This window comes from Strix uralensis, chromosome 14 (assembly GCF_047716275.1).
Source record: "Strix uralensis isolate ZFMK-TIS-50842 chromosome 14, bStrUra1, whole genome shotgun sequence".
Lineage (NCBI taxonomy): Eukaryota > Metazoa > Chordata > Aves > Strigiformes > Strigidae > Strix > Strix uralensis.
Window position 1 is genome coordinate 17404586 of NC_133985.1, and position 25495 is coordinate 17430080.

At 58.0% G+C, this 25495-nt stretch overlaps 1 protein-coding gene across 2 annotated transcripts; it reads left to right on the forward strand.

Moving 5' to 3' along the window:
* Positions 1-2024: 2024 nt before the first annotated feature.
* On the forward strand, positions 2025-19708 carry ANXA6 (annexin A6). Of its 2 annotated transcripts, XM_074883748.1 has the most exons (26): positions 2028-2191; positions 4578-4638; positions 7755-7839; positions 8132-8226; positions 8385-8498; positions 8584-8674; positions 8785-8864; positions 8941-8997; positions 9179-9272; positions 9356-9451; positions 9686-9744; positions 10018-10140; positions 10364-10422; positions 10827-10905; positions 11801-11882; positions 12141-12235; positions 12669-12782; positions 13353-13443; positions 14177-14256; positions 14436-14489; positions 15768-15785; positions 16749-16845; positions 17754-17849; positions 18126-18184; positions 18935-19057; positions 19343-19708. In XM_074883748.1, exons 2-26 carry the CDS (start codon positions 4621-4623, stop codon positions 19400-19402), a joined length of 2019 nt encoding a protein of 672 aa, XP_074739849.1. In that variant the 5' UTR covers positions 2028-2191; positions 4578-4620; the 3' UTR covers positions 19403-19708. The 2 variants fall into 2 exon arrangements, with proteins under 2 accessions (XP_074739850.1, XP_074739849.1); XM_074883749.1 differs by lacking the exon at positions 15768-15785 and having other exon boundaries at positions 2025-2191.
* The last annotated feature ends 5787 nt before the right edge of the window (positions 19709-25495 follow it).

The window sequence follows — 25495 nt, forward strand, 5'->3', positions numbered from 1 at the left end:
CACTGACCCATCCAGCCTGGCCCTAGGAGCATGGCTGGGGCTGCAGCTCTCAGCCCAAGCAACACCAACCCCATCCTAGTCCCCAGCTCCTATCCTAGCTAGGGGGTTGCAAGGATGCAACAATACCTAGGTGTTCATTCCTGGGGAATGAAATGGGTACCAGAAATAACCCTGACACAGTGCCTCCCTCCTGGGGTGTAGCCCACAGGAGCTGAGCAGCAGAGTACTAGCAGGTACTGGGGTAAGTCCAGGGCTCGGCTTAAATGGGGTCCCAGGGGTGTGTGGGTGGGAGTCCCAGGTGAGGCTGTTCAGGGCCAGTAAGGCATATAAGTGCCATTAGGCCTGAGCTTAGCTGTTTGGTAGGGCTGCTTCTAGTGGGGAGAAGACATGGGGGATGCTATGGTGTGACCTGGCTGGTCTTCAGTACTTTGGGAGAGGAGGGCCAGGTCTGAGGAGAGATTGGGAGCTGGTATTTTGAGGTGAGGAACTAACTTTGATTTTACTGTAGACAGTGTTCAGGATGAGTCTGCTTATAGTATTTGGGGACAAAAACCTCTCAGGTAGTTCAGCACATCCTTCAGGTTGCAAGGAAGAGAGGAAGGGGATATCAGTCATACAGAAACAAAGGAAGGATCTAGAGCATCTGAAGCACAGGTGTATGCTCTAACCACAAGGCTGCCCTGTCCTGGGTGTGTGGGGTAGTCCCAGGGCACCCTGTGAGCTGCTGGGCTAGCACCTCTGGGGCAGGGGGGCTCAGCACAACATGACACAGCCAGGGCACCAGAAGGAGAGCAGGGCTGTTGAGCATTGCAGTGCAGGGTGAACAAAGCTGTGCTTGTCACCCACGCCATCTCACATGAGCGAGGTCTCCAAACACCAACGCCAGCCTTAGGGAACGTTGTCCTGAGGGAACAAGAGGGTACAAAGGAGCAGCTGGTACTAGCTGGCCATGAGGGTTTCCCCCTCCCAGGGTATCTTCAGTCCCTTGCGGGGGACACAGCCCTGTGACAGCATGCTAGCCATCGGGCATGTCACACCCAGCCTGGGGTCCCTGCTGCCCAGAACCACAGTCAGGGGTGAGCAGCTCAGCTGCCTTGCAGCCCCAGAGAAATGCTCTAGCCAGTAGGTACCACCAGGGCTTGGATGCCTGAGAGGTTACATGCCAACAGCCTTCACCATCTCGAGGGGGCCCTTGGTTTTATTTTCTCCTGCTGGAACCAGCCAGAGCACAGACACCACTGCCCATGGCTCCTGGGGAGCCCTGCCAGCTCCCCCAGCCCTTCTGCAACTTCTGTGCTGGCTGGGGACAAAGCGTCGTGGTAAATAAGAAGCAGGGTTAACCTGGGTGAGGCGGGGAAGGAAATAGCCTCGGGGCACTGCAGGCAGCTACAGCCTGCCTGCAGCATCTCGGAGAGACTCAGCCTGCATCTCCACCCTCGGTTCTGCTGCAAGGTCTTCTCATCCCTGTGTCTGCAGCATGGGAGGAAGGTTGGGGGGGACAGTGAGCTGCCTCTCCCCAGTCCCCTGTGCCAGCTCAGCTCCTGCTCCATGGATGCTGCTTGCAGAGCCCTGGTCAGCACCTTCCCCCTTAAGCAGATCTTGGGGGGCCAACCCCCCCCTTGGCTTTTGCAGAGTCAGGGATGGATGCTTCCCAACCATGACCAGGGAAGGGGGTTATTTGGTGCGGGCGGAGGTGGCCGGTAGCAGGACCAGCCCCGGAGACAGTGGGGTACCCTGCACGCCTTCACCAGGAAACCGAGGCCGGGGGGGGGGGGGGGGGGGTGCAGAAGGGGGTGAAATTTCCACAGACGAAGTGCAATCACCATTATCGCCTTGCACTGTGTGTGTCACCGCTGCTGGCACTCAGCCCCTGCACGCACCGGTGGGGCTTTTCTGCCCAGTGACTCCCCTTCCCCACACCCTGGCAGAGGTTCTGCGGGTGGCATCGGGTCCCCCTGCACCGCAGGCACCCAAAACCAAGGGGCTGAGGTCTGGTGTGGTGGCGAGGGTGGGATTGCGGCCCTGACCCCGGTGCCATGGCAGGCGGGGACTGGAGGGCTCGCGAGCGGTGACGTCTCACTGGAGGAAGCAGCCACACACCAAGGACGAGCGCACGGCCACAAGTGCGCACCGAGTGCGCCGGCGGCCGGCTGTTCCCACAAGCGCGCCCAGACAGGCCTCGGTGCTGCTCGTAAGTGTGTGCTGGTATCTGGGGGGACCGTGCTGGTGTGCGAGGGGACGGAGCTGGTGTGCGAAGCGGTGGTGTGCGAGGGGAGGAAAGCCGTGGCCGGGCGGGAAGCTGTGCAAGCAGAGGCTCCCTCCATGGGGTGGCTGCAGGGGGGGATCCTTGTTTTTTCTTTTTATGAAAAAGCCTTCCTTTTTAACAAAAGCCTGGGGGCTGCACTGCCGGAGGCTGCTTTTTCGGGTGGGCGCTGGCGTTGCTGCGGGGCCCATGGGTGTGTCCTGGCCGGGATACGTCTTTGTCCGTGCCCTGGTGCTGCAGCGGCCGTGGAAACGCCCATCCCTCCGAGCAGGGGTCCGAGCTGGGCTCGGTGGAGAGGATCCCCCCGGTTCGGTACCCGCTGAGTTTTCTACAGGCGAACACACCCTACGGCACCCCAGAGGCACGGAGTTCTAGAAGGGCAAGGGGACTTTTTAGCACTGGGGTGGGGCAGGGGACTTTGGGGACATCCCCTGCCTTGCAGTGAGGACGGATGCCACTTTTTTCCAACGCAGCAAAGCTCCCTGCGGGCGGGAGGACGTGTAGTGGGGCACTGGGTGTGTCGTGGCCTCCGCTGCGTGTGGCTGTGCTGGGAGAGCCCTGCCAGGCTGCAAAAATAGCTGCCAGGCTCCTGGGGTGAAAGCCTTGAGCCCAAAGCCGTGGTGGGGCCGTGGAGAGGCTGGCGGGGTACATGCTGCTGGGGGGACAGAGGCTTTTTGGCAAGGGTGGGTCATTCTGCAAAAGGGATGGGCTGTGCACATCATTTAGAATTTCTCATGACATTTTCTGTCCAGGAACACCCATAACCCAAACCTCTCCATCATTTAGGGGGGCAGGTCATGTCGGGGCTCTGCAGCCTCCAGGTTTCACCACCTGCCCCATGGATACAGTGTGTTTGTCCGGGCATCCTCCCCAGATCACCCGCTGGCAGGGCAAGAGCTGGGGCTGCTCCCCCAGCCTCTGCAAAGGTGTCAGCAGCAGCGGGGGGACAGCACGTTGCAGGGAGAGGATGGGGACTGGGTGTGGCCAGTGATTCTCTGCCACTGCTGAGATGAGTTGGGTGGTCTCAGCCTGGCTGCCGCATGCACGCAGCAAGGCAGGAGGGCTGTGCCACGCAGGGCTTTCTCTGTTCCCTGGAGGGTACACAGCTTCATATACAGGCTCCTGAGTGACATTAAAAGGCTGCATGGGCCGGGGGCTGGGATCCCCGGGCGCCCTGGAAAGGATGGTCAAGGCTTGCAGCCTCCCCAGCTGAAAAGGGAAGGGGAGGTGAAGGCAGCTCTGGTTTTGTGCAAAACTTCCTTCCCTCAGCAAGGATGCCCATGGGTGACAGAAGGCTTCCTGCACCCAAGCGGGGTGACCCAGTCTCACCGACAGCTGCGGGGCTGGGTCTCCCCCTCCATGGGTGCTCTCACAGGGATGCGGGGCCAAGCCAGGGAAGTTTGTGTGATTTCCCCTGCTCGCTCCACAGCATGAAACCGAGCTCAGCTGGGAACAGAAATCCCCCCAGGACGGCCCTGCTGTGCCTTAAGCTTTCCTGCAACGTGTCTTGGAGGGAGGGCGAGTGCTGGCAAGGAGGCGGCCGTTCCTCATGGCTGGAGCTCAGCTGACGCTCAGTGGTTCATTCATGGCTGGGCTCCATTTTCCAGCTGTTTCTCTCCTTCCGTCAGCTTTCTCAGAGCAAACGGCTGTCTGGGGACTTTCTCGGGGGGGGGGTGGGGAGAGCCCACACCGCAGCGAGTTGCAGCTATAAATGGTGCTGGTGTTAGAAAACAACCTGAGAGTTACCCTGGAAACTCGGCTGTGTTTTCTGGGCTCTGCATGTGTGGGACTGATGGCAGCCTTGATTCGGTGCACAGAAACTCAGATAAAAGCTGGTGGGATCTTGTGGGGGCTGCCCAGCCCCAGTACCATGCGACAACGGGGCGTCCCCAGCACCCGCTGAAGCTGGGATGGTGCCAGGGCTTGGGGGACTGCAGGGGGAGCAGAGGGAACATTGCGGGGTGCAGCAAGGAGCATCAGCCCCACAGAGGATGCTCAGCCCATTTCCACGTATTCAGCATTTTCTTCCCCTCCCGGTTTCTCTCAGTGCTGCCAGGAAGCCGTGAGGGGCCCCATCTCCGCTCCCCCTGGCCCATGGGGTCCCCAGTTTGGTGCCAGATACCAAAGGATCTCAGCTCTGGTGACTGCAGGGTGTCCAGGAAAGCCCAAAGGGCTCCCCAGCAGCACCTGGGTACCGCACCCGCGGCGATGGTTGGCGGCAGCACCCAAGGGAGGGAGCAAAGCCTCCCTTAGCTAACGCAGCCCACAGAGAGGGGGCTTTGGCTCACGTCGGCTTTTCTGTTTCCTCCCGCAGCTCCTCCTTACCCTCGCTCCCGTGATTTCCAGCTTGGGAAGCCATGGCACCTAAAGGAAAGGTAAGGATGACCCACACACGATGGGGGTGCGTACTGGGGGTGCTGCAGGGCAGATCCCAGAGCTGGGGCAGCGTCTCCATCGTGCAGCGAAGATGGTGGCAACATGCACAGGGAGTGATGCTGCCCGGAGCCTGTTTACATTCCTGCCTCTCCAGCCAGCGCTGTCTGGATGTGATACAGATGGGGGAAGTGCTGGGGCGGGGAGCTGGGAGAGCAGGGACAGCGAGGAGCAAAAATCCTTTTGGGACCGCAGTGGGATGGGGGAGAGAAGGGGGGCTGTGGGAAGGGAAGGAGAAGAGACGTTGCACTGAGGATTTGGGCTTTCGCTGGAGAGCAATCCCACCTGAGCCTGCTGCGAGGCGTGCAGCCCGCTTTAGCCTCTCCCCACCCCAGCCTGGATTTCTCCCTCCTCCAAGCCAGGGCTGGTGCAATGTGGCAGCTGGGTGAGCAGGTGCTCCCTCGCAGCCAGGAAAACATCTCAGCGTGGGTGGAAAACCCTGCCTCGGCCGGCAGCTGTGGCTGGCGGGGTACAGCCTGCCTGCGGGGTACAGCCTGCCTGCGGGGTACAGCCTGCCTGTGGGGTACAGCCTGCGGGCACTGTGCTAGGCAGGGGAGGACCCCAAGTCCAGAGCCTCCCTTCTCCACTGCTCGGGGCCAGGCTCCACTTTCCATTCCCTCTAGAAATCGAGCAATCATTGCCTCAAGCCCAATTACCCACAGCTTCCTGCCCAGCCGCAGGCGTGGTTGTTTCTGGGTGGGGAAACTGAGGCACAGCGTGGGTGAGCATCACCCCTGCAGTGGTCCAGGATCCCGAGCAGCCATGTGGTGGGAGATAGCGAAGCCATGTTAGGAATTTTGCTTCCACCCTCCCGGCCCCAGCATGGCTTATTTTTAGCTGGGAGGTCCCAGGCAGGCTGGGATGACTCAGAGGCTGGAGGAGGGGAGGCCAGGGGCCCCGGCAGCTGAAGCGAGGCATGGAAAGGGGGATGGGGGTGTGAGGAGGGTGCAGTGGGCAGAATGCTGTTTTCCTCCTGGGTGACGTTTCTGCACCTCCCTGGGGCTCATTCCCACAAGAATGCAGGGAGCATGGGGCGATGTACAGTGCTGAGCCTGAGCTCAGGCCTCAGTTTCCCTTGCCCCTGCCATGGCAGCACTGTGGCAAGGCAGGCAGCTCATGCTTCAACAGCTCAGCAGGCAGGAACACAGCGCTGCTCCTCCTCCCTGTTTTACCAGGGTCAACATCATGTCTCCCCAACACCACCCGTGCAACCCCAGACCCTCCGGCCACTCTTTTTCTCTCCTGCTGCCTCCGGGCACCTCTTTTGCCTTGCAACCTCTTATTTACATCTCTGCAAGGCATATGTGTGGGCAGCAGCTTGTACCAAGCCAGGAGGGTCTGGCAGCTGCCGGGAAGCATGGCTAAATCCAGCTCCCGATGAATCACTTGCAATACGATCTGTCCCCGTGCCCGCCTGGCTCCCTCGAAGGGCAGCGTCTCCTCTTGCCCGACCTGGTCCCTGACACGTGGGACACCAGTGCCAGCAGCTCCTCTCAAGAGGGCCTGTGGGATGTGCCCAGCCCGGACTGGTTTCTCTCTGGAAAATCGGGGTACAGAGTTTCTTTCTGAAGGCACTGGGTGAGCTGTGCAGCAGAGCTGTTGTGCCATGGCATTGGGTTGGGACCCAGGTGAGCAGCAGGTATGGGGCTGTCCCATGTTGATCCCCTCGGCTTCATTCCTGGAAGCACTGGCTGGCTCAGGGACGCTGGTGCTGCCTGCCTGATGCCCATCTCCTCTGGGAACATGTTGGCTTTAGATGCCCACGCTGGCAACAGCCCTTTGTACAGCTTCTGGGGTTCTTAAACAAGCCCTGCAGCAGATCCTGAGGAAGTGATCCCAGGGAGGTGTACGTAACCAGTTGGCATGTGCTACAAGCCAAGCCAAGGGAGGATGCTCTGAGTTTCTCAGGGTGCTGACACAGCTGAGCCTGGCTCCCAGTCCTGCCGCTCCCCAGCAAAACTGCTGGGGAAATTCTGCTGTTCAGCTCTTCCCACTCTGTGACCCCGGCAGGGATGCATCTCGGTTACTTACGTATGGCTGGGCCTTCCTTTTCCAGTTTCAGATCTGCTTCCACCCAGGTTTGGACTGATCTGGTTCAGAGTCTGGCTCCAGGCTCCCCCAGGGTGAATTCTCCCAGACAAAGCTGACCTGGGGAGGGGAGTCAGGTTCCTGTTTTTTCCTGAGGTGTCTGTTTGGGGGTGTTGCTCCTGGGCTCCTAGTTGTGCAGCCTGGAGGTGCAGAGGAGCAGACAGAAGCGGATCATGCCAACCCTCAGGATTTCTTGGGCTCCTGGGAAAGTCTTTCCCTGTATCCAGAATCCCTGCTCTAACCCCTTGGACCACCCTGGGCCCTGCAGGAGCACACGCTGGGGCAGCTGTTGGCAGCTCTGGGACTTCTCAGTGCTATCCACTTAGCAGACCACGATGATTTTGTGCCTGTAAATTTGTCTCCTCCCTCGGAGGCCATGCAGAGCTTGGGCATCCTCAGCATCCAGAGGGTTTCCCTGCTCACAACAGGCGGTAGGAAAATGACTTCCTTCATTGCTCCCAATCCAGCCCCCATAACTCCCTTCAGCCTGGCTGTGTTGCAGAGGGATTGCCCTGGTCCCTCTATGCCTTCCCCTGTGTTCAGGGAGTCCAGGCTCCCCTGGAGGCTCCCCTTTTCCTGCTGAACCCCCCAAAATGGAGCTGGGAACCCAAATGTGCTCAAGAAACCTCCCTTCAAACCATCAGCTCCTGCTGGCGTGACGGGGAGGGTTGTATCCAACTTAAACACAGGGCACAAACAGCAAACAGAGAGCGATGTCAGCAAGATATGAGAGGGAAGGCTGTGTACTCCAGTGACCCGGCACACAAACAATTTTCACGGTGGGAAGAGCAAACAGCAAAGGAAACAACTGTGGAGAACAAATGTTTATGTCTGAGGCTTAGCTTTGCCTTTGGCCAGCCTGAGTGGGAGTGGATCTCACCCCAGTCTTTCTCAACTTCAACTTCTCCTTCCCCCCATCCCACCGGGGGCTGCTCCTTCCCCTTTCACCTTCTCAATTCCTTTCCCCTAGGTTTACAGGGGGTCAGTGAAGGATTTCCCAGGCTTTGATGCCAGCCAGGATGCGGAGGCCTTGTACAATGCCATGAAGGGATTTGGTAAGCACACTCCTCCGAACTGTCACCCCATGGCCACCCTACTCCTACTCCTTTGGCTGACCCTTGCATGGCTGAGCATCCTGCATTGCCCCCCTTCCCAGCTGCCTGCTTTAGCAGCGTGCCAGGACCTCTCCCAGCTCCCCTTTCCTCCCTGAAGCCAGCTTGGCTCTGCTTCTCCTCCCGGCCCCAAGTCGGAAGCAGCTTTGGGCAGGGCAGGATGGCTATGCTGAGCCCAGCTGTGGGGGGTCAGACCCAGCCATGGGGTTAAATGTGACTCCCGGCTCTCCCACAGGCAGCGATAAGGAGGCCATCCTCGACCTCATCACATCCAGAAGCAACAAGCAGCGAGTGGAGATCTGCCAAGCCTACAAGTCCCTCTATGGGAAGGTAATGGCAGAAATGCTCCCTGGTGGGTGTCCCCACTGCAGATGCAGGTGGCCGTGGCTGCCACCAACCAGCCCACACAGGGACCCACCGCTCCCTGGACCCACTCAGAGATGCTGTGGAGCAAAGGGTCCCCCAGCCCCTTTCTTCCCCTCCACCAGGACCTCATTGCAGACCTGAAGTATGAGCTGACAGGGAAGTTTGAAAGGCTGATCGTGAGCCTGATGCGGGCCCCAGCTTACAGCGACGCCAAGGAGATCAAAGATGCCATCGCGGTAAGGGGTGGGCGGCCCCCCCGGGGCCCCTCTGAGGACACCCCGGCTGGTCCCGCTGCTCATGGGTCTGCATCTCTGCCCCCAGGGCATCGGCACGGATGAGAAGTGCCTCATTGAGATCCTCGCCTCCCGCACCAACGAGGAGATCCACAACCTGGTGGCTGCCTACAAAGACGGTGAGGGCTGGGGAAGGGCAGGGGCTGCCCTGAGTCCCCTTGGGTCAGGATGAGGGGCAGAGGTGAGGGGATCCAGCTCTCCAGGCCCTGACCTCTCCCTCTTCCACCAGCCTATGAGAGAGACCTGGAGGCTGACATCGTTGGAGACACGTCAGGCCACTTCAAGAAGATGCTCGTTGTTCTGCTTCAGGTATGTCCGGCTGTCCAGTGTCTGTGGGTGGTGGGTGCCTGCACCCAGCAGGGCTGAGCCTGTCTCTGTCCCACAGGGCACCAGGGAGGAGGATGACGTGGTGAGCGAGGACCTGGTGGAGCAGGATGCCAAGGTGAGGCTTGGCAGGTCACTGGGATGCGTGGCATCTGGGCAGGGACATGGCTGGTGGCACTGGGACCATCCAGACTTAGACCTGTGAAAGGCGGGTGGATGCCAAGGGCGCCCGTGCTTGGGCAGAGCCCCACATGAGCAGCACCCTGACTCGGGCTCTGCCACCTTCCCCATCCCACAAGGAGCTGCTGGAAGCTGGTGAGCTGAAATGGGGCACGGATGAGGCCCAGTTCATCTACATCCTTGGCCGGCGAAGCAAGCAGCACCTCCGCCTGGGTGAGCATCTCCTGCGAGCTCGGGGTGGGCCTTGAAGGTATCCTGGCAGCTTCTCCAGGAATCATCTCGCTGTCATCCCGCAGTCTTTGATGAGTACCTGAAGATTTCTGGGAAGCCGATCGAGAGGAGCATCCGGGGAGAGCTCTCTGGAGACTTTGAGAAGCTGATGCTGGCCGTGGGTAAGTCAGCCCCTGCGTGTGAAAACACGCGGCTGGCCTTGCCAGGGGGGAGGGCTCAGCGCAGGAGCCAGCGGGGTTGGGGTTGTGGCTGTACCCAGTTGCAGAGAGCTCAGGGAGGCTCCTTTGGGGGGGGGGGGGGGGATGCTGAATGTGGTGCCCAAGGGGCATGGGTGCTCAGAGGTACTGGTGAAGCTGGGTGTCAGTGTCCCTCACTGTGCCTCAATTTCCCCACAGTGAAGTGTGTCAGAAGCACGGCAGAGTATTTTGCTGAGAGGCTCTACAAGGCCATGAAGGTGAGTGGGTCTCCCCTTCTGCAGGGGCTGCAATGCTGCAGGGAGTCAGCCAGAGGAGGGGTCCCCTTGCCATGGGGTGCTGCTGAAGGGCAGGGTAACGCAAGTCCATGAAGACAGGACCTATGCGACCTGGGGTCTCTGCTCTTCTCTCCAAAGGAGTTATTCCTTCAGAACCAGGGCTGGGTAGAAATCTGGTAGATGGTCCCAGATGCGATGGGCTGAGCGGGGTCGCTTGGCCATGCCAGGGTTGACGCGGGGGCTCCTCCGTTGCAGGGGCTGGGCACAAGAGACAACACGCTGATCCGCATCATGGTGTCCCGCAGCGAGATCGACATGCTGGACATCCGGGAGGTGTTCAGGACCAAGTATGAGAAATCTCTCTACAACATGATAAAGGTAAGTGCGGGGAGTCCCTGGTCACCCTTCCAGCAGCTGCTAGTGCTGCCTCCCTTGTGATGCCAGCTCCTGTGGGAGGGCTGAGCCCCCTACCCGGACACCCTGTGCTGGGTGTCCGTCTCTGAGGAGAAGGCTCAGGGAGACCCTTCTCCATGTGCTCATTGCACGGCACTACCTTGACCCTCCCTGCCGCATGGTTCTCCATCTCCATCTGTCTTTTCAGGAGGACACCTCTGGAGAGTACAAGAAGGCCCTGCTGAAGCTGTGCGGAGGGGACGATGAGTAAGACCGCCTGTCACCCCGTTTGTCCCTCTTCATCCCCCTGGTGCTGGGTACAAACCTCCGGGTCAGAGCCTGGTGGGGCACCTGGACCGGCAGCACCCGCAGTGACAGTGGCTCGGTACAGGGGGCCCTGTGGCCCCTCTGCATAGCCAACCATGATGCCATCGTCCCTTCTTGGCACATGGGGGCAGAGACAAACACCTGGAGGGAGGATGCTCTGGTGGGGGAGGTTGAGATTTACCACCCGCTCCCTTCCATTCCCACCTGGCTCCTGCCCCCACGCCCGGCACCCGGCAGGTACAAAACACCCCTCAAGGAGGGGCAGGATGGGGCAGGGGGTGGCTGCTGGTAGGGCATGGAGCCCCCCTGGCTCACTGTCCCCTGTCCTTGCCCTCCCGTTGCAGTGCCGCAGGTGAGTTCTTCCCCGAGGCGGCGCAGGTGGCCTATCGGATGTGGGAGCTTAGCGCGGTGGCCAAAGTAGAGGTCAGCAACCCCCCAGCCCCTCCTGTACCCCCTCTCTGCTCCCTACCAGCTTGGGACCCCCAGCTGCTCCTCTCTGCCACGGGGCATGGCCAGCCCTGCACCTCTGCTCTGCTTCACACTCTGCAGCTTCTCTTGATGCCATTCTCTGGTTTTGGGGCACGAGGTTGGCGGGACATAACCCCGGCAGGGCTGGCTGCCCCCCACGGGCTCCACTAACCCCCTCCTCTCTCTGAGGCCTCCCTCCCTCCCTTGGGGAGGCAGGCCCTGCATGTCTGCAATGCATCATGTGCAGCCCTGGCTCTGGTGCCCACCAGAGACCTCCTGCTCCCCGGGGCAGCCCACCCTGACACCAGGGCTGGCCGGGGCATGGCGAGTTGATACCTTGCATGCAGCTGGAGGCACCCACAAAAGGGTGCTTTGGGATGTGCAGAAAGGACACCCTGAACCCTACATGCATGTGCACAGGGGAGGACAGAGTTGTGCTGGGAGCTGTAAGAATGCAAGGAGGGTAGAATTACAGGGCAGGAGCAGGCACCCTTTCAGTGACTCCTCTTCTGGCTCTCAGATGATGTGGCCAGCCTCGGCCGAGGTGTCCCAGCGCTAGGGGAGGCGGGTGTAACACCAAGCAGGACACCGAGACTCCAGAGACTGTCTGTTGCTGTCTTCTCCCCGCTCTCTGCTGCCCTGGCTATGGTTTGCCCCTCGATGGAAGGGGTGACAGTGACAGGGACACTCTCACTGAGCCCCAGGTGCTTGCACTAACACACGACTTGCTTTGGCCTCGGCTTGCCGGGTAGCTCCTTCCATCCCTCTCTCCATCCCTCTCTCTCTCTCCATCCCTCCCTCCATCCCACCCAGCTTGGGGATGAACCCAAACCCCTCTGTGCATCCACAGCTGCGAGGAACCATACAGCCTGCGGGAAGCTTCAACGATGACGGGGACGCGCAGGTGCTGAGGAAGGCGATGAAGGGCCTGGGTAAGCGGGGGCCACGCGCCCAGCCCCTTTCTGCTGCTCCTTAACAGCTCCTTAAGCAGAAAACCCACCCAGACCCACACAGGGCTGCGTGAAAGCCCCAGGGAGGGGGAAAAGAGCCAGTTTTGGAGCTGTGGGAGCTCCCTCTTCCCCATCTCCCATTTACAGGGTGGGGATGGTGATGAGCCTGCAGTTAGGGGTGACATAGTGTGACTCTGCTGGGCCCCCTCTGCTCTCCCCGCATCACTGCTGTCGTTGCAGGCACAGACGAAGGGGCCATCATCGATGTGGTGACGCAGAGGAGCAACGCCCAGAGGCAGCAGATCCTGAAGGCTTACAAGGCTCATTACGGCAGGGTACTGCAGTCCTTCACCCTGGCTCCATCCTTCTGCCCACATCCTGCCCCCTCCCACGCAGAGATCTGCCCCTCACTGAAAGAAATCCTGCCCAGGGAGCGGGGGGCAGCCAGAGCACCCCAATTTGCCCCGGCATGACTCCCCCAAGGAAGACCAAGTTGTCAAAGCAGCCTCCCACTCCACGTGCACCACCAGCCCGAGGGCAGGGTGTCCCTTCCCCTTCGCTCACCCCATCCTCACTCCCGCACAGAGGACTCTAGAGCCAGGATCTCCCCAGAGCTACCCCCCAAAACATGACCTTAAACTGCCCCAAGAGTCTTCCCAGATGTCTCCCACTTCCACACTCTCCTCCCCTGTTTTCTCCCCGGTGTTGCCTCAGCTGGTCCGTCCCTGCAGAAGGAGCCAGGGACTGAACCCTCAAATGCTTTTGCAGGACCTGATGGCAGACCTGAAATCCGAGCTGTCTGGCAGCTTGGCCAAGCTGATCCTCGGGCTCATGCTGACGCCAGCGCAGTACGATGCCAAGCAGCTGAGGAAGGCTGTGGAGGTAACTGCCACACTGGTGGTATCAGCTGCAGCACGTGGGGACGAGGTGGTTTTTGCTGTGGCTGTACCTGCACTGTCGGTGGCCCAGGGCTCTCATCTCCTATACAGAAGGAAAGCAGAGCAGAAAGCACCAGGACAAAGACCTAGTTTGCACTCAAGACCTGCTGGGAGCCCAGTTTGGCCCCTTTGCAGCCCAGCACGCTCTAGCCAGCTCGTACACAAAGCCTCTCAGGGAGGCCTCCCACTGCTTTACAGAGCATCCCCACTTTGCAGTGAGAGCAGTGTCCTGCCAGGTGCAGGCAGCCACAGGAGAGCCAGGGTAGGGGCAAACCAGTGGCAGGCACCATTATCCACCATTCACACCAGTTGGGAGCCCCACTAGCAGCACACTTAGACACTTCCATGCTGGTTCCTACCAGCCCTTGGGGCCATTTGCTGGACATGGACTCTTGATATGTGGTAGCCCTGGGTCTAGAGCAGCCCCTCCTTGCCTGGCACTGGCGGGGTGATGCCACCGTGTCCCCATCCAGTGCTGGCACCCGCAGCACCCCACCATGCCACTCTCTTCCAGGGGGCCGGCACAGACGAGAGCGTCCTCATTGAAATCATGGCCACGCGGAACAACCAGGAGATCACAGCTATCAACGAGGCATATCAGCAAGGTACGGCACAGGAGGGACGTGGGGAGCACCCAGGTCCTGGGCATGTTTAATGCTGTGCAAGGCTCCTTCCAGAGCCCAGGGTACAATTTTTGTCTCTGGGTTGGGTCTATGGCTTGGTGCTATTAATCCTTTCAGGCACGAGCAGCTCTTCCCCAAGTCCAATACCTTATTAAAGGGAAGTGAAAACCTGGGATGAGGCTGGCACGAGTCCTCAAACCCATCCTGCGATTTCTCACACCCCCAGGCCCTGCATTTGTCTTTCCCTTCCATCCATGCTGCCTTCTCCCTAGGGAACAAGAGCTGCAAGCTCCAGATTAAATCCTCAGCCTCTTCTCTCCCAGAAAGCTCACGGTTCTAAACAGATGGCTCTGTGGCTGGTCATCCACAGCAGAGCACTGGTCCTGGCCTCTCTCCATGTCACGGTGACATGCCCCAGCTCTGCCACCAATGTCTCCTCCCCTGAGAGCTCTTTCACAATGAACCATCTTCCTCAGGAGCACCTGGAGCAAGAGGCTGTGCTCATGCCCAGAACATTAGAGCTGCTGAGGTGATCCCCTCCTCCCCAGGCCTGAAAATAGCAGATGGAGGCATCTGCTTCAGCCATGCAAAGGCTGGAGGATGGCCGCCACCACCCGCAGGCCCCACGGGGATCACGGGCACAACAGGCAGGGAGCAGGGTAGGAAGCAGAGCTGCAGGCAGGGTGCAGGGCTCAGCCGTCCCCCTTCTCCACAGCCTACAACAAGCGCCTGGAAGATGACCTGAGCTCCGACACATCAGGGCATTTCAAGAGGATTCTCGTCTCTCTCGCTCTGGTAAGGGCGGTTCTCTCGCTGGGGATTGTCCCCTTCCTGCCGCGGGCAGCAGTGGGGGTCTGTGAGGACAGTGGCTATGGAGCATCACCGCTGCTGGACCCTGTCTGCCACTGCCTCGCTTGGGGCTCTCCCAGGAGATGTCTTCTCCCCAGCTCCATGATTTTTGTATTGAACCACAGGGCAACCGCGACGAAGGACCAGAGAACCTCACGCAGGCACATGAAGATGCCAAGGTAAGAACCGTTCTGGCAGTGCTGAGGTTCTGCATACAAAATAATGAGGATGTTGCATTCTTTGGTCTGGAAATGGCATCCTCGGGGAAACAAATGCTGCTGGGGCAGGGTGTCTGGAATCTACAGGGGGAGATGCCAGGTGAAGTGACATCCATGGAGGTAAAGCTCCACAGACTGATTTCTGGTGCCCTGGGCTCTGCTGCTCCATGCATGGGGAAGCTGCAAACCATGACAGCAGCCCTGGGGATGAGCCCCAGGGAGCTCCCAAGTGGGGACTGCACCATTTCTTGTGCAGAGCTGCCACTTTGGGGTCCAGTAACACACACTGATGCTGAAATCTGGAGCTTCAGAGGCAGCTTTGGGCTGACCTGTAGGAGCCACCCACCTCTCGGTGTTGTGCCTAGGGCAGCTGTGAGGCCTAAGCTGCTTTTCACTCTGCCCAAACCATTGCCTCATCTTTACTGGCTTACCATGAGCCAGGACTGGAGGGGGAAAGCTGAGCAGCAGCCAAAAATGGTGCAGGGGGGTGCTGGGGCCCCATTGCCTGGCTCAGCTCCTACACCCAGGAGACATGTGATCCTCGGGCTGTGCACCTTGGCCTCCTGCTCCTTCGGGCCAAGTCTTTTCTGCAAGGGGCTGGGAAGCTCGGTGCAGGGCCAAACCCGAGCTCTCGCTTGGCTGTCCTGCCCCAGCACCGCTTGCTCCAACGCATGCCGGCAGCATGCAGAGGTGCAGCTCTCCTGGCAGGGCTGCTGCCGGCAGAGGGAGCGGATGTTGCGCTGCCTGCGCCCTGCCGCATGCTCTGCTGCTCGCCTCGACCTGCTGCAGAGAAAGAGAGAACCAGGAATGACAAAACACAGGGTCAAGCCAGCTGGGCGACAGCCGGCCTGGCACTGTGCTGTATTTTGTCAGCAAAGCTGCCTTTCTCCTCCTCCTGCTGCCTGCGTCTGGCAGAGGCAGGCAGGCTGGTATCAGCCAGCCTGGGGCCAGGCAAGGATGCTCCCCAAGGAGCAACGGGCTGGTACCCAAGCCCTAGGGGTGGGGGGCTCACTGTGCTTGGTCAAAGACCAACCCCCACCCCAGGCAGTGGTGTAGAGGCCCAGCTGGAGGAGGACACAGGTCCTAATATCAGACCCACTCACGGGGAAGCAGGGGAGCTGGGGACAGGTCATTTTAAGGGATTTTGCTAGATTTCCCTCGCTTTGTCAGGGAAGGATAAAGGTTGAGCAGCACCTTCTGACCCTGTTGTCTTCCTGTCTCTCTCTTTCTCTCCACCAGGTTGTTGCTGAGACCCTGGTGAGTGCCTGCCCTTTCGCTCCTCAGTCCTTCTGTATGTTTGAGGGGACGCTGCGGTTCTCGGGTGCAGGGCTGGGGCTGAGAATAGCAGCCCCACATGCCGGGTTCCTCTGACAACACAGGCTGTGCTCGCTTGCGTGGGGCTCCAGGGTGCTTGCATCAGGATGGGTGGCAAGGGGACAGATGGGACCTGCATGAGGGCACTGCTCTGCACCACTGGGCAGGAGACAGAAAAAGCCACCTTCCTGCCCTTGGGAGGGCTGGGGATTAATCCTGCCTGCTGCCTGCATGCAGGACCCATGTTCCTGGCAGCGTGGGATGTGGGGCTGGCTTCCCTGGCTCACTGAAAGTGGGAATTGGGGAAGGGGCAGCTTTCTACTGCAATAGACTAATGGGTGCGATGAGTACAGCCTCCCCGCTAAGCCCTGCAGCAGGGGTGGCAGCCGTTTCACCCGTGGGCAGCACTGCTGTGGCCTGGGGTGGAGGGTGGCTCCTGTGTCTGGCAGCTCTGAATTCCCTGTTCAGTACTGGTCACCTCCAAAAGCGCTGACATAGTGCTCAGGGATGTGGTGAAGTTAAGAACGGTCAGTGTTAGGTTAATGGTTGCACTAGATGATCTTCAAGGTCTTTTCCAACCTAGATGATTCTGTGAAAACATCCTCCCCAAAGGACAAAAAAAAGTCTTAACCATCAGCATTGCAAAGCTTTTTTCATAAAAACCAGACAACATCTTTTTTCAGAGGCAATGTGTGAGTGTGCAGCTGTGCACCTTCACATCCATGCATAGAAAATACCATTTGGGAGGGGGAAGAAACCCCACTATTTTCCTGTTTATAAGAGGCCACGGTCTTTGCAAGAGAGTGTTCAGGACTGGGTGTCCCAGGAAGAGCTGTTTGACATCTTTGTCCCTCTCTCCTATGCCCGTCCCGCTGCCTCCCTCTTCACCCTCCGTTGCTCTCCTAGAAACTTGCTGACGTCTCCAGCAACGACTCCAGCGACTCCCTGGAGACCCGCTTCCTCAGCATCCTCTGCACCCGCAGCTACCCCCACCTCCGCAGAGGTAGGACCACATTTCTCCACTGCTGCTGGAACCTCAGCTGCAACACAAGTGCATTGATTTGGGCTGGATGGGACCCCTGGGCAGCAGGAGACTGGGGTCTCCCCAAGGCTGAGGTTGAGCCCTGTCTCCCCAGCAGTGGTGGGGATGAGCCAGTGGGAGGAGAGGGCATGGCCTTGCATTTGGGGGGTGTTGTGGTTTAAACCCAGCCAGCAGTCAAACACCACACAGCCGCTCGCTCACCCTCCCCTACCCTGGGGAATGGGGGTGAGAATTGGAGGGGTAAAGGTAAGGAGACTCGTAGGTTGGCGTAAAAACAATAATTGAAGTAAAATAAAATTAAAATAATAACAGTAATAATAGAAAATACAAATGAGTAATGCACCAGGCAATTGCTCACCACCTGCTGAGTGATGCCCAGCCCATTCCTGGCCAGCGATCCCAGAGAAGAGAGAATCCTGGAAGCGAGAGGGAGCTTCCCAGTCAACCCTCATCTATATACTGAGCAAAATGGTGTACGATATGAAATATTGCATTGGCCAATTTGGGTCCATTGCTTTGGCTCTGCTCCCTCCCAGCTTCCTGTGCACCTGCACACTAGCAGGACAGAGGAAGTCGAAAAGTCCTTGATTTCTTAGCAACAACTAAAACCATCAGTGCATTATCACCATTCTTCTCTTACCAAATCTCATACTGAATCCAAAACACAGCACTATTCTAGCTACTAAAAAGAAAAAAATAATGAGCTCTATCCCAGCTGAAACCAGGACAGGAGCCTGTTGAAGTCGCCCAAGCCTGCTCTGGTCCCATCTGGTCCTGAGGTCTCCATGGCTGAGGTTCGAGTCTCCAGGGTGCCCAGGGCTGGGATGGAGCGGCTCGGCGGTGACCCTTTCCTCTCGCCCCATCCCCAGTGTTTCAGGAGTTCATCAAAATGACCAACCACGACGTGGAGCACGCCATCAGGAAGCGGATGTCGGGAGACGTGAGGGAAGCCTTCATAGCCATTGGTCAGTGCCTGGCGGGTGCTCCCTCGGGGCAGGGCTCCCCAGAGGGCAGGCAGAGCCTTCACCCACCTCTGCCAAGGCAACGCGATGGCAGATTCCTGCTGCCTTTGGGCCAGGGAGACTCCCAGTGTGGCACGGGGTCGAGGCATTTATAGGGTGTCCTATGGGGCCAAGGAGGGTTTGCAGGTGACCCAATGGGCGGCACAGCTCCTTGCTGCGACGTGTCCCCTGGGTGCTGCGAGCCAGGAGCCCACTTTCTCTCTCCTCTGTGTGTTGCAGTCCGGAGTGTGAAGAACAAGCCGGCCTTCTTCGCTGACAAGCTCTACAAGTCCATGAAGGTGTGGACGGGCTCTCCGGGGGCTGAGCTGTGGGAGGGGGCTATGCTCTGGGCAGACACCCTTTGGGACTCTGATTTAACCCCACAGCAGTGATGAGGTTTGTCCGCCAGCCGTCCCTGAGGGAGCAGGGCAGGGCTGAGCTCAAACCAATACCACATCAGCTTTCTGGGCTTAGCAAGAGACACAGCAAGCTTGTGTCTTGGCAGCAGCAAGTCCAGCACATGTCCAGGGGAGATGATAGAATAGTTTGGGTTGGAAGGGACCTTTAAAGGTCATCTAGTCCAAACCCCCTGCCATGGTTAGGGACATCTTCAACTAGATCAGGTTGCTCAGAGCCCCGTCCAACCTCACCTTGAATGTTTCCAGGGATGGGGCATCTACCACCTCTCTGAGCAACCTGTTCCAGTGTTTCTCCACCCTCATTGTAAAAAATTTATTCCTTATATCTAGTCTGAATCTACCCTCTTTTAGTTTAAAACCATTACACTTTGTCCTATCGCTACAGGCCCTACTAAAAAGTCTGTCCCCATCTTTCTTATAAGCCTCTTTAAGTACTGGAAGGCTGCTCTAAGGTCTCCCCAGAGCTGTCTGTTCTCCAGGTTGAACAACCCCAACTCTCTCAGCCTGTCCTCACGGCCTCCTGATCACTTTTGTGGCCTCCTCTGGACCCAATTCCCAGTTTGGACTGTGCTGGAGACGCCAGGGAGCCCCAGTCCCTCCGGGGTTATTTGTTCAAGCTCCCCTTTGCAGGGTGCCGGCACGGATGAGAGGACCCTCACCCGGATCATGATTTCCCGGAGTGAGATCGACCTGCTCAACATCCGCGGCGAGTTCATAGACCTGTTCGACAAATCGCTGCACCACATGATCGAGGTAAGGGGACACGGGTGTTCCTCCCCAGCTCATCACCTTGTCTGGCTGAACCCTGTCCCTGAGCCCTGCAGGGACCGCGCAGGGGCTGAGCATCGCCTGGGGAGGGGGAACATGCTTCAACCAGCCCTGGTGTTGGCAGATCTGGCCGTAGAGGGGATGTGCTGACATCTTCCACTGCTGCACGGATGCCTGTGGGCACCTTCCCCATGCCCCAGCGCCTTCAACTGGGCTTCCCCAGGGCCTGCATCAGCGGGCAGTTCTCTGACATGGGTCTCCCTCTTGCAGAAGGACACCTCCGGCGACTACCGCAAGGCTCTGCTGGCCCTGTGCGGGGGGGAGGACTAGGCGGCCACGGGAGCCCCTTCTTCGTGTCTGAGCCAGCACGCACGCACCCACCGCCTTGATGTCACTGCAGCTTCGGGGGCTTCAGGGGACGCTCGGTGCCCTGCAGAGGACGACTCACTTTGCGCTGGAAAGTGGCACCACATTGCAAGCCGGGGAGTCTCGGGGAGGGGAGCAGAGGGGTCTGGGTAGGGAGATTGTCTGTCTCGGTGCAAAATAATTCATACCCAAACATGCCACTAACCCAGGAATTTACCCAGATGGAGAAGACAATTTTAAATCTCATAAATAAAACCTTATTGTTGCTGACCCTGGGGTGAGAGAAGTCCATTTATTAGGGCAGGTTTGGGTGGAACTGAACTCATGCTGAGGAGTCTCAGTGTCTCCTTGCTCCTGCAGGCAAACGCAGGCAGGAACCCTGCCCCAGCCCCAGGGAGGGCCCTGGAGACCCTGAAGCCCCTCTTAGCAACACTCCTAGGGTCCCCCACTACTGACAAAGAGGGGCTGGAAATGCATATGGGGCTGGTAGCAGTGCAGGGATTTCACTGGGAGCTCCACTTCATGTCTCTGAAAACCCCCATCAGGGTTCATGCCGTTGGGTGGATGATGCTTTTATAAACCAGAGATACAAATCGGACTTTATGGCATCCATCTGTCCTCGCACGCAGTTTCCTGTGCTTTCAAGCTGCTGAAGAAGCAGTCAAAAGGCACATGCCATAGAGGCTACACCCCCAAACAGTTTATGTTTGCACTTCCCCCAGCGCCCAGGAGAAAAGAACTGGAATTTCCAAAAGTGGGAAATTCCAGCACTTTCAATTGTTTCCAAGTCAGAACAAAAAGTCTTGAATACCCAAGTCTTCCTCAGAACAGCTGGGTGAAGAAAGCTTCACCTTCAAAATATCAAAGCAGCGTTAGGAATAACACCGCAATATTATCATAACACTTCAAAACTAGCTGAGGTCGAGAAGCAGCAACATGTAGAGACAAACCAGGGAAGCTGAAACAACTCAGTTGGGTGTTATTCCACTGAAAATTCCCTTGATGCCTTCCTGTAAAACATCCCCCCGTAACAAAATCACCTTTCTTGGGGGGAAAACAGCCTGGATGAAGCTTTTGCACCCTTTCCCACAGAGATTTGGGCTCCTCTGTCTTGCCCCTGTGTGTAAGTAGGAATGGGCATCCCTGTCCAGGCAGCATCTGGGGGGGCTGAACCCACCCCACGCCCACAGCAGCCTACAGGTCACCTGCTTGGCCAGGAACCTGCTGCAAAGACTTTGAGCAGACGCAGAAGATGTTTTGAAGGGAGGATATAACCCTGATCTTCATCTGCCTGTCTCTTCCTGCAGCTTCGCAGCAGAGGCGTGAGGCTGCCGGAGAGCCGGGCACGGCACAGTAACTGCGGGAGCAGAGCTGGCCACGTCCCCACAGCTGGGAACTGCTCTCGGGGACCCAGCTGCACTGTCCAAGGAAGTTTTGAGGCTCAGGAGACAGCCCAGCACCCCTGGGAAGCCAGATTTGGGGCAGTGGAGCTCTGTTCTTCCAGAGCCAGGGGGGAAATCTGCTCGGCATTAGCACAGGGACGCAACGCATGAGCCATCATCCTGCCTCCTTCTTGTTGCCAAAACAGATGTTCCTGGGCTATGTACAGGGAGGTGTACTCCCTGAGCACAGGCGTAAACAACCCACTGAATTTTCCGGCTGTACCACGATCACTATAAGCCTGTAACCGGTGACTGTCACCCACAGCCCGGCTGCCTTGGAACAGCACAGGATGGCAGTGAGACCAGGCAGCCCCTCAGGGCTGGTCCCCAGCCCAGCTCGGGGTGATGCTGCTGCCAGGAAGCCTGGCTGACCCCAGCACACCGGTCCCAAGGCCAGGAATTTCCCTGGCACTCGCTGCCAGCTGCTCCTTCGATGAGGACAAGATACCAGAGTCACACAGTGTTTAGGGACAGGGAGGAATATCGAGATGGGATTTCCTCCTCAGAGCAACTCCCTCTCCTGGAAGAGTCCTGCTGCTGAAAAGCCTTCATCTTTCCCAGCGCTGTAGTAATCCATCTCCAGCAGCAGTTGCTACAGCTGAAGCAGAAAACAGCCAGCGGTATTTTAATCACTGCAAACACTTAAGCACACTCAATATCTTCTTTAAGCACAGGCTATTTCAGCATCGTGTCCCCACGCTGCTGGGGTTGGCATCACACCTGGGGCTATGCACAGTGGGCTGCCCTACGAGGGAGAACCACGAACTGGACTGGGCTCAGCAAAGCTGCCCACCCTGAGGGCAATGCCAGGAGGGTGACAGCATCTTGGGAAGCACAAGCATGGCCTCTGGGACTCACTCTGCACCTGGGGCATTTTCTCCACATTTCTCACCCCTGTGCTTTCTTGCAGAGGTTGATGAATTTGCAGCCAGCTCTTGTTTGGAGACCTGCTCCTGTTTGGTGTCATTCATCTCCCATTGCCAACCAAATTAAACTGCTGCTGCCTTCCCATGCTGGAGACCTTGAGGACTCCACACCAGGCCCAGAGAAATGAGACACTCCAGATAAAAGCAGCCATGAGGAAGGAGGAGGCGCTGGGCAAGGGTGTTGCTTTAGAAGGATGCCAAGTGAACCAAGAGGAACCTGGGACTGGCAGCACCAAGACAGGCTGTTGACCCTGGGACATGGAAGAGCACAGAGTGGAACAAACCCAGTAAGAAGCACAGAGAAGTGGCAGCCAGAAGGTTACACGTGACCTGTCACCTTGCCAAACAATTTGGGACGGAGCGAGTGCAACCTGTGGTGAAGCAGGGAACGCTGAGATTAGGAAGAGGAAAGAATATGTTTGGCCTAAGCCAAGCCTGGGCAAGGAAGAACACTTGTTTCGTTTGATGTCCAAATCACTCACTAGCAATTGTGTTAAGTGACAATAAATTAAATAAAAATTCCCCAAGTGAGGACTGTTTTGCCCATGAAACCCTCTATATGTGGGCACATCACAGACCTGTCAGACTTTTCAGACAAAGAGGCTTCATACCTGTAGCATTCCAGTCTCTAGAGAAAATACACTTCAGAGCGCCCCTCTCCAGGCTCCAACCAGCCCAATTCGAGTGCAGTTGGTGGCAAATTTCATGCCTAGCCTCTGTGATCAACAAGAAGGCAAGCAGCTCCAGGAAGGCAAGGAAAGGAAAGGGGAGGACAAAATGATGGGCACAAAAAAGGGGAAGAATTAGAAGGATGTGAGAAAGGTAAGGACTGGAGGCAGGTCTGCGCTGGCCACCCACACTTCAGCCTTCAGGGTGGCCGCAAAGAAGCTGCTGCCAGGGTCTGGGATTTACAAACCAGCACACGGTTCACGGATGTTTCATACATTGACCAGCAATGCTGGAGACAAGGACTCGCTTCCAGGCAAAGCCAATGCCAGATTTCACAGGTTGCGACATCCAAAAAAACCCCATGAGCCCATGGTCTGCAGAGGGTCGGACCTCTCCCTCTGAGTCAGCTCCAGAGGCCACTGCAGATCCTCTTTACTACCAGACCCTGGGAGGAGCTGCATCTGGTGCAGAGACACATGGGATGTTGGTCTCGGTCCTTGGCCCAATGCTGCAACACCAGCAAGCCACTTCCATCCCATCCGCCATCCTACCCTTCCCTCGGAGGGGAGAAGCTCAGCCTTGAATCCTGGGAGCTGATAGAGGTTTCTTCTTCAGCTCTTCCTCTCCCCCAGCCAAAGGAGCAGCCTTGTCCCTCACATCCATATAAGCTGAAGCTGGGGAAATGGCTGAGCTCACCGGGGCTGCTCTCTCCACACCATCATCCCTGGAGTCAGCTTTCCAGGACACGATGACTGCTGAGGAGCCCTTTTCTCAGGCATTGCAACTGGATGAGATATGGCCTGGCGAGGAAGGAAGAGGGGAAAATCCCCTCTGTGCCTATTGTTGATCTTGCAAATTTGGATTCTGAATAACTCAAAGCTTAAGGCACGCAAGGAAATCCTTTGAGCGCTCCCAGACCCAGTTCCCACAGCTCTTGGAATATCTGCTGTGGGGCTGCACCAGGTCCCTCCACAACCCATCCCCTGCTGACTATGGAGGAGGGAGGGGGATGACGGTAAGGCTGTGGAGGAAGGCAGGAAGTGGTGATCTCCTCCTGTGAAGCGGGTGACACTGAGCCTTGCCTCACACACCAGAGGCAGAGGGAGAATGGAGCTCTCGTTCAGTGAGAGGGTAAACCCAGCAAAGCGAAAGCAGCCCGGCATCCCTGGAAAGGCACAGTGCGACTCCGACCCCTGCAAAGGCACTTGCTCTGGGGGAGCAAGATCGCTCCCCAGCACCTCCCTCCTCCATCCTTCTGCTGACCCCTTGCCTACGCTGACCCCTTCTACGCTCCCTCCTTCCCTCTCCCAGCAGCCCACCTGCCCAGGCTCCCTCCCCTGCCTCTCCCTTGCCCTCCATCCCAGAGCCCTCCCATCCTGCCAGGTTAATTTGAGTTCCTGATTTGCATAGGCAGCAGATCGCAATGTTCTGGAAATCCCCTCCCGCGGCCAGAGCTTCCTCCTCGCTCTCACAGCGTCACTCTCGGCCTTCTGCTTCCCTTCACTGCCAGAACACCAGAATGCATTTGATCAGCACAGCACAAGCAGCAGCCCCCAGCGAAACTCAATTCCGATGCCAAGAAGCACCCACTAGCACCCACAGCCCCCTGCAGAGCTAAGCCCATGAGCAGCCCCGGGGTGCTGCGCCAAACCAGCTGCACCCATCACCTGCTCTGCAGCTGCCCCTCTGCTCCCGCCTTGCTCCGGGGCCAGCTCCCCGGCACAGCCACCCGCAACAGCCAGGCCCTGGCTGGCCCCATCAGGGTTCCAATGCACCCCGTTCACCCAGCAGCACGGAGTGCAGGTGGATGTATTGGGTGCCTTGGGCTGCTGGGCCACTTCCATTCAGGATTCACACCACTGGACATGCACAAGGCCCACCCTGCTCAGCCCTGCATGGGGGGTCAACCCAAAGGCAGCCAGACCCGATCTGAAACAAGCAGGAGCAGAGGGCAGGAGAGCTCCCCCACCCTCACTCGTGGCCTGTGCTCCTTCTTGGCCCATTTCCCATAGCATGGCCACAAACACGGAAGCAATCAGGGTGCCTTCATGTGCACAAGCCTCCACTGAAGGTGCGGAACCCAAGCCTCCGTGCCAAAAAAATCCCATGACACATGTAAAAGTGTCAGCCGTGAACACATCTTCACAGCCATGCAGGCGTGCTCATGAATCACAGCTGCCATCAGGTGAGTTTTCTCCCCTGGGAGCACACTGGGACCAAAGGAATGAGGAAGGACCAACAGGACCAAAAGCCTTTGGTTTTCGTAGTGAAATTCATCCTGGTGTTTGGGCCAGCCCGAGCTGGAGACCTCAGGTAGAAACACAAAGAGCAGCTGGCTAGAGAGGTGGAGAGGCAGTGGGTGAGAGCACACCATCAACTGACCACCTCTGCGGGGACCTTGGCTGCAGGAAGGCCCCAGACCCCCTGGCTCCTCACCCTTCCTGCCAAGCACCCATGCTGCTATCCCCCAAACCAGCTCGACTAAAGCAGGACGCTTTTCAGGCCTCACAGCTCATGCCTGGCAAGTGTAGACCAAACACCCTGCCAGGTACAACTTTGTGCCTGCCAGTGAGGAGCTGGGGAGCTGGAATCAGCCTCTGTAAAACAGAAACACTTAAATCCTTGGTGTTTATTCCAGCATCAGTTCGCTCCAGCCTTGGTTCTGACCATCAGTTGTCTTGGCGGATGGTTTCTAGGGACTACCTGCAACCCTGGCACACCATCACCAGTCCAGCTCCACCAGCAGCGCCAGCTCTTCCCCATTCTCCCGGGAAGACACATCCTGTTCTGACTCCAGAGATGGACAAGAATGGGATGGAAACACACATGGGACAACCACAATGCCTCTCGCAAGATGCAGCAGTTTCCTTGGACAGAATCACAACATGGTTGTAAACCTGGTGAGGTCGCTCAGAAACCAGGCAAGGAGAATGATGTAACCAGGCTCTCCAGTTGTCTAAAAGTGAATCACAGCCTCCACAACAGCCCCCCACCTCCCCCCTTTTGCTGACTAATACCTG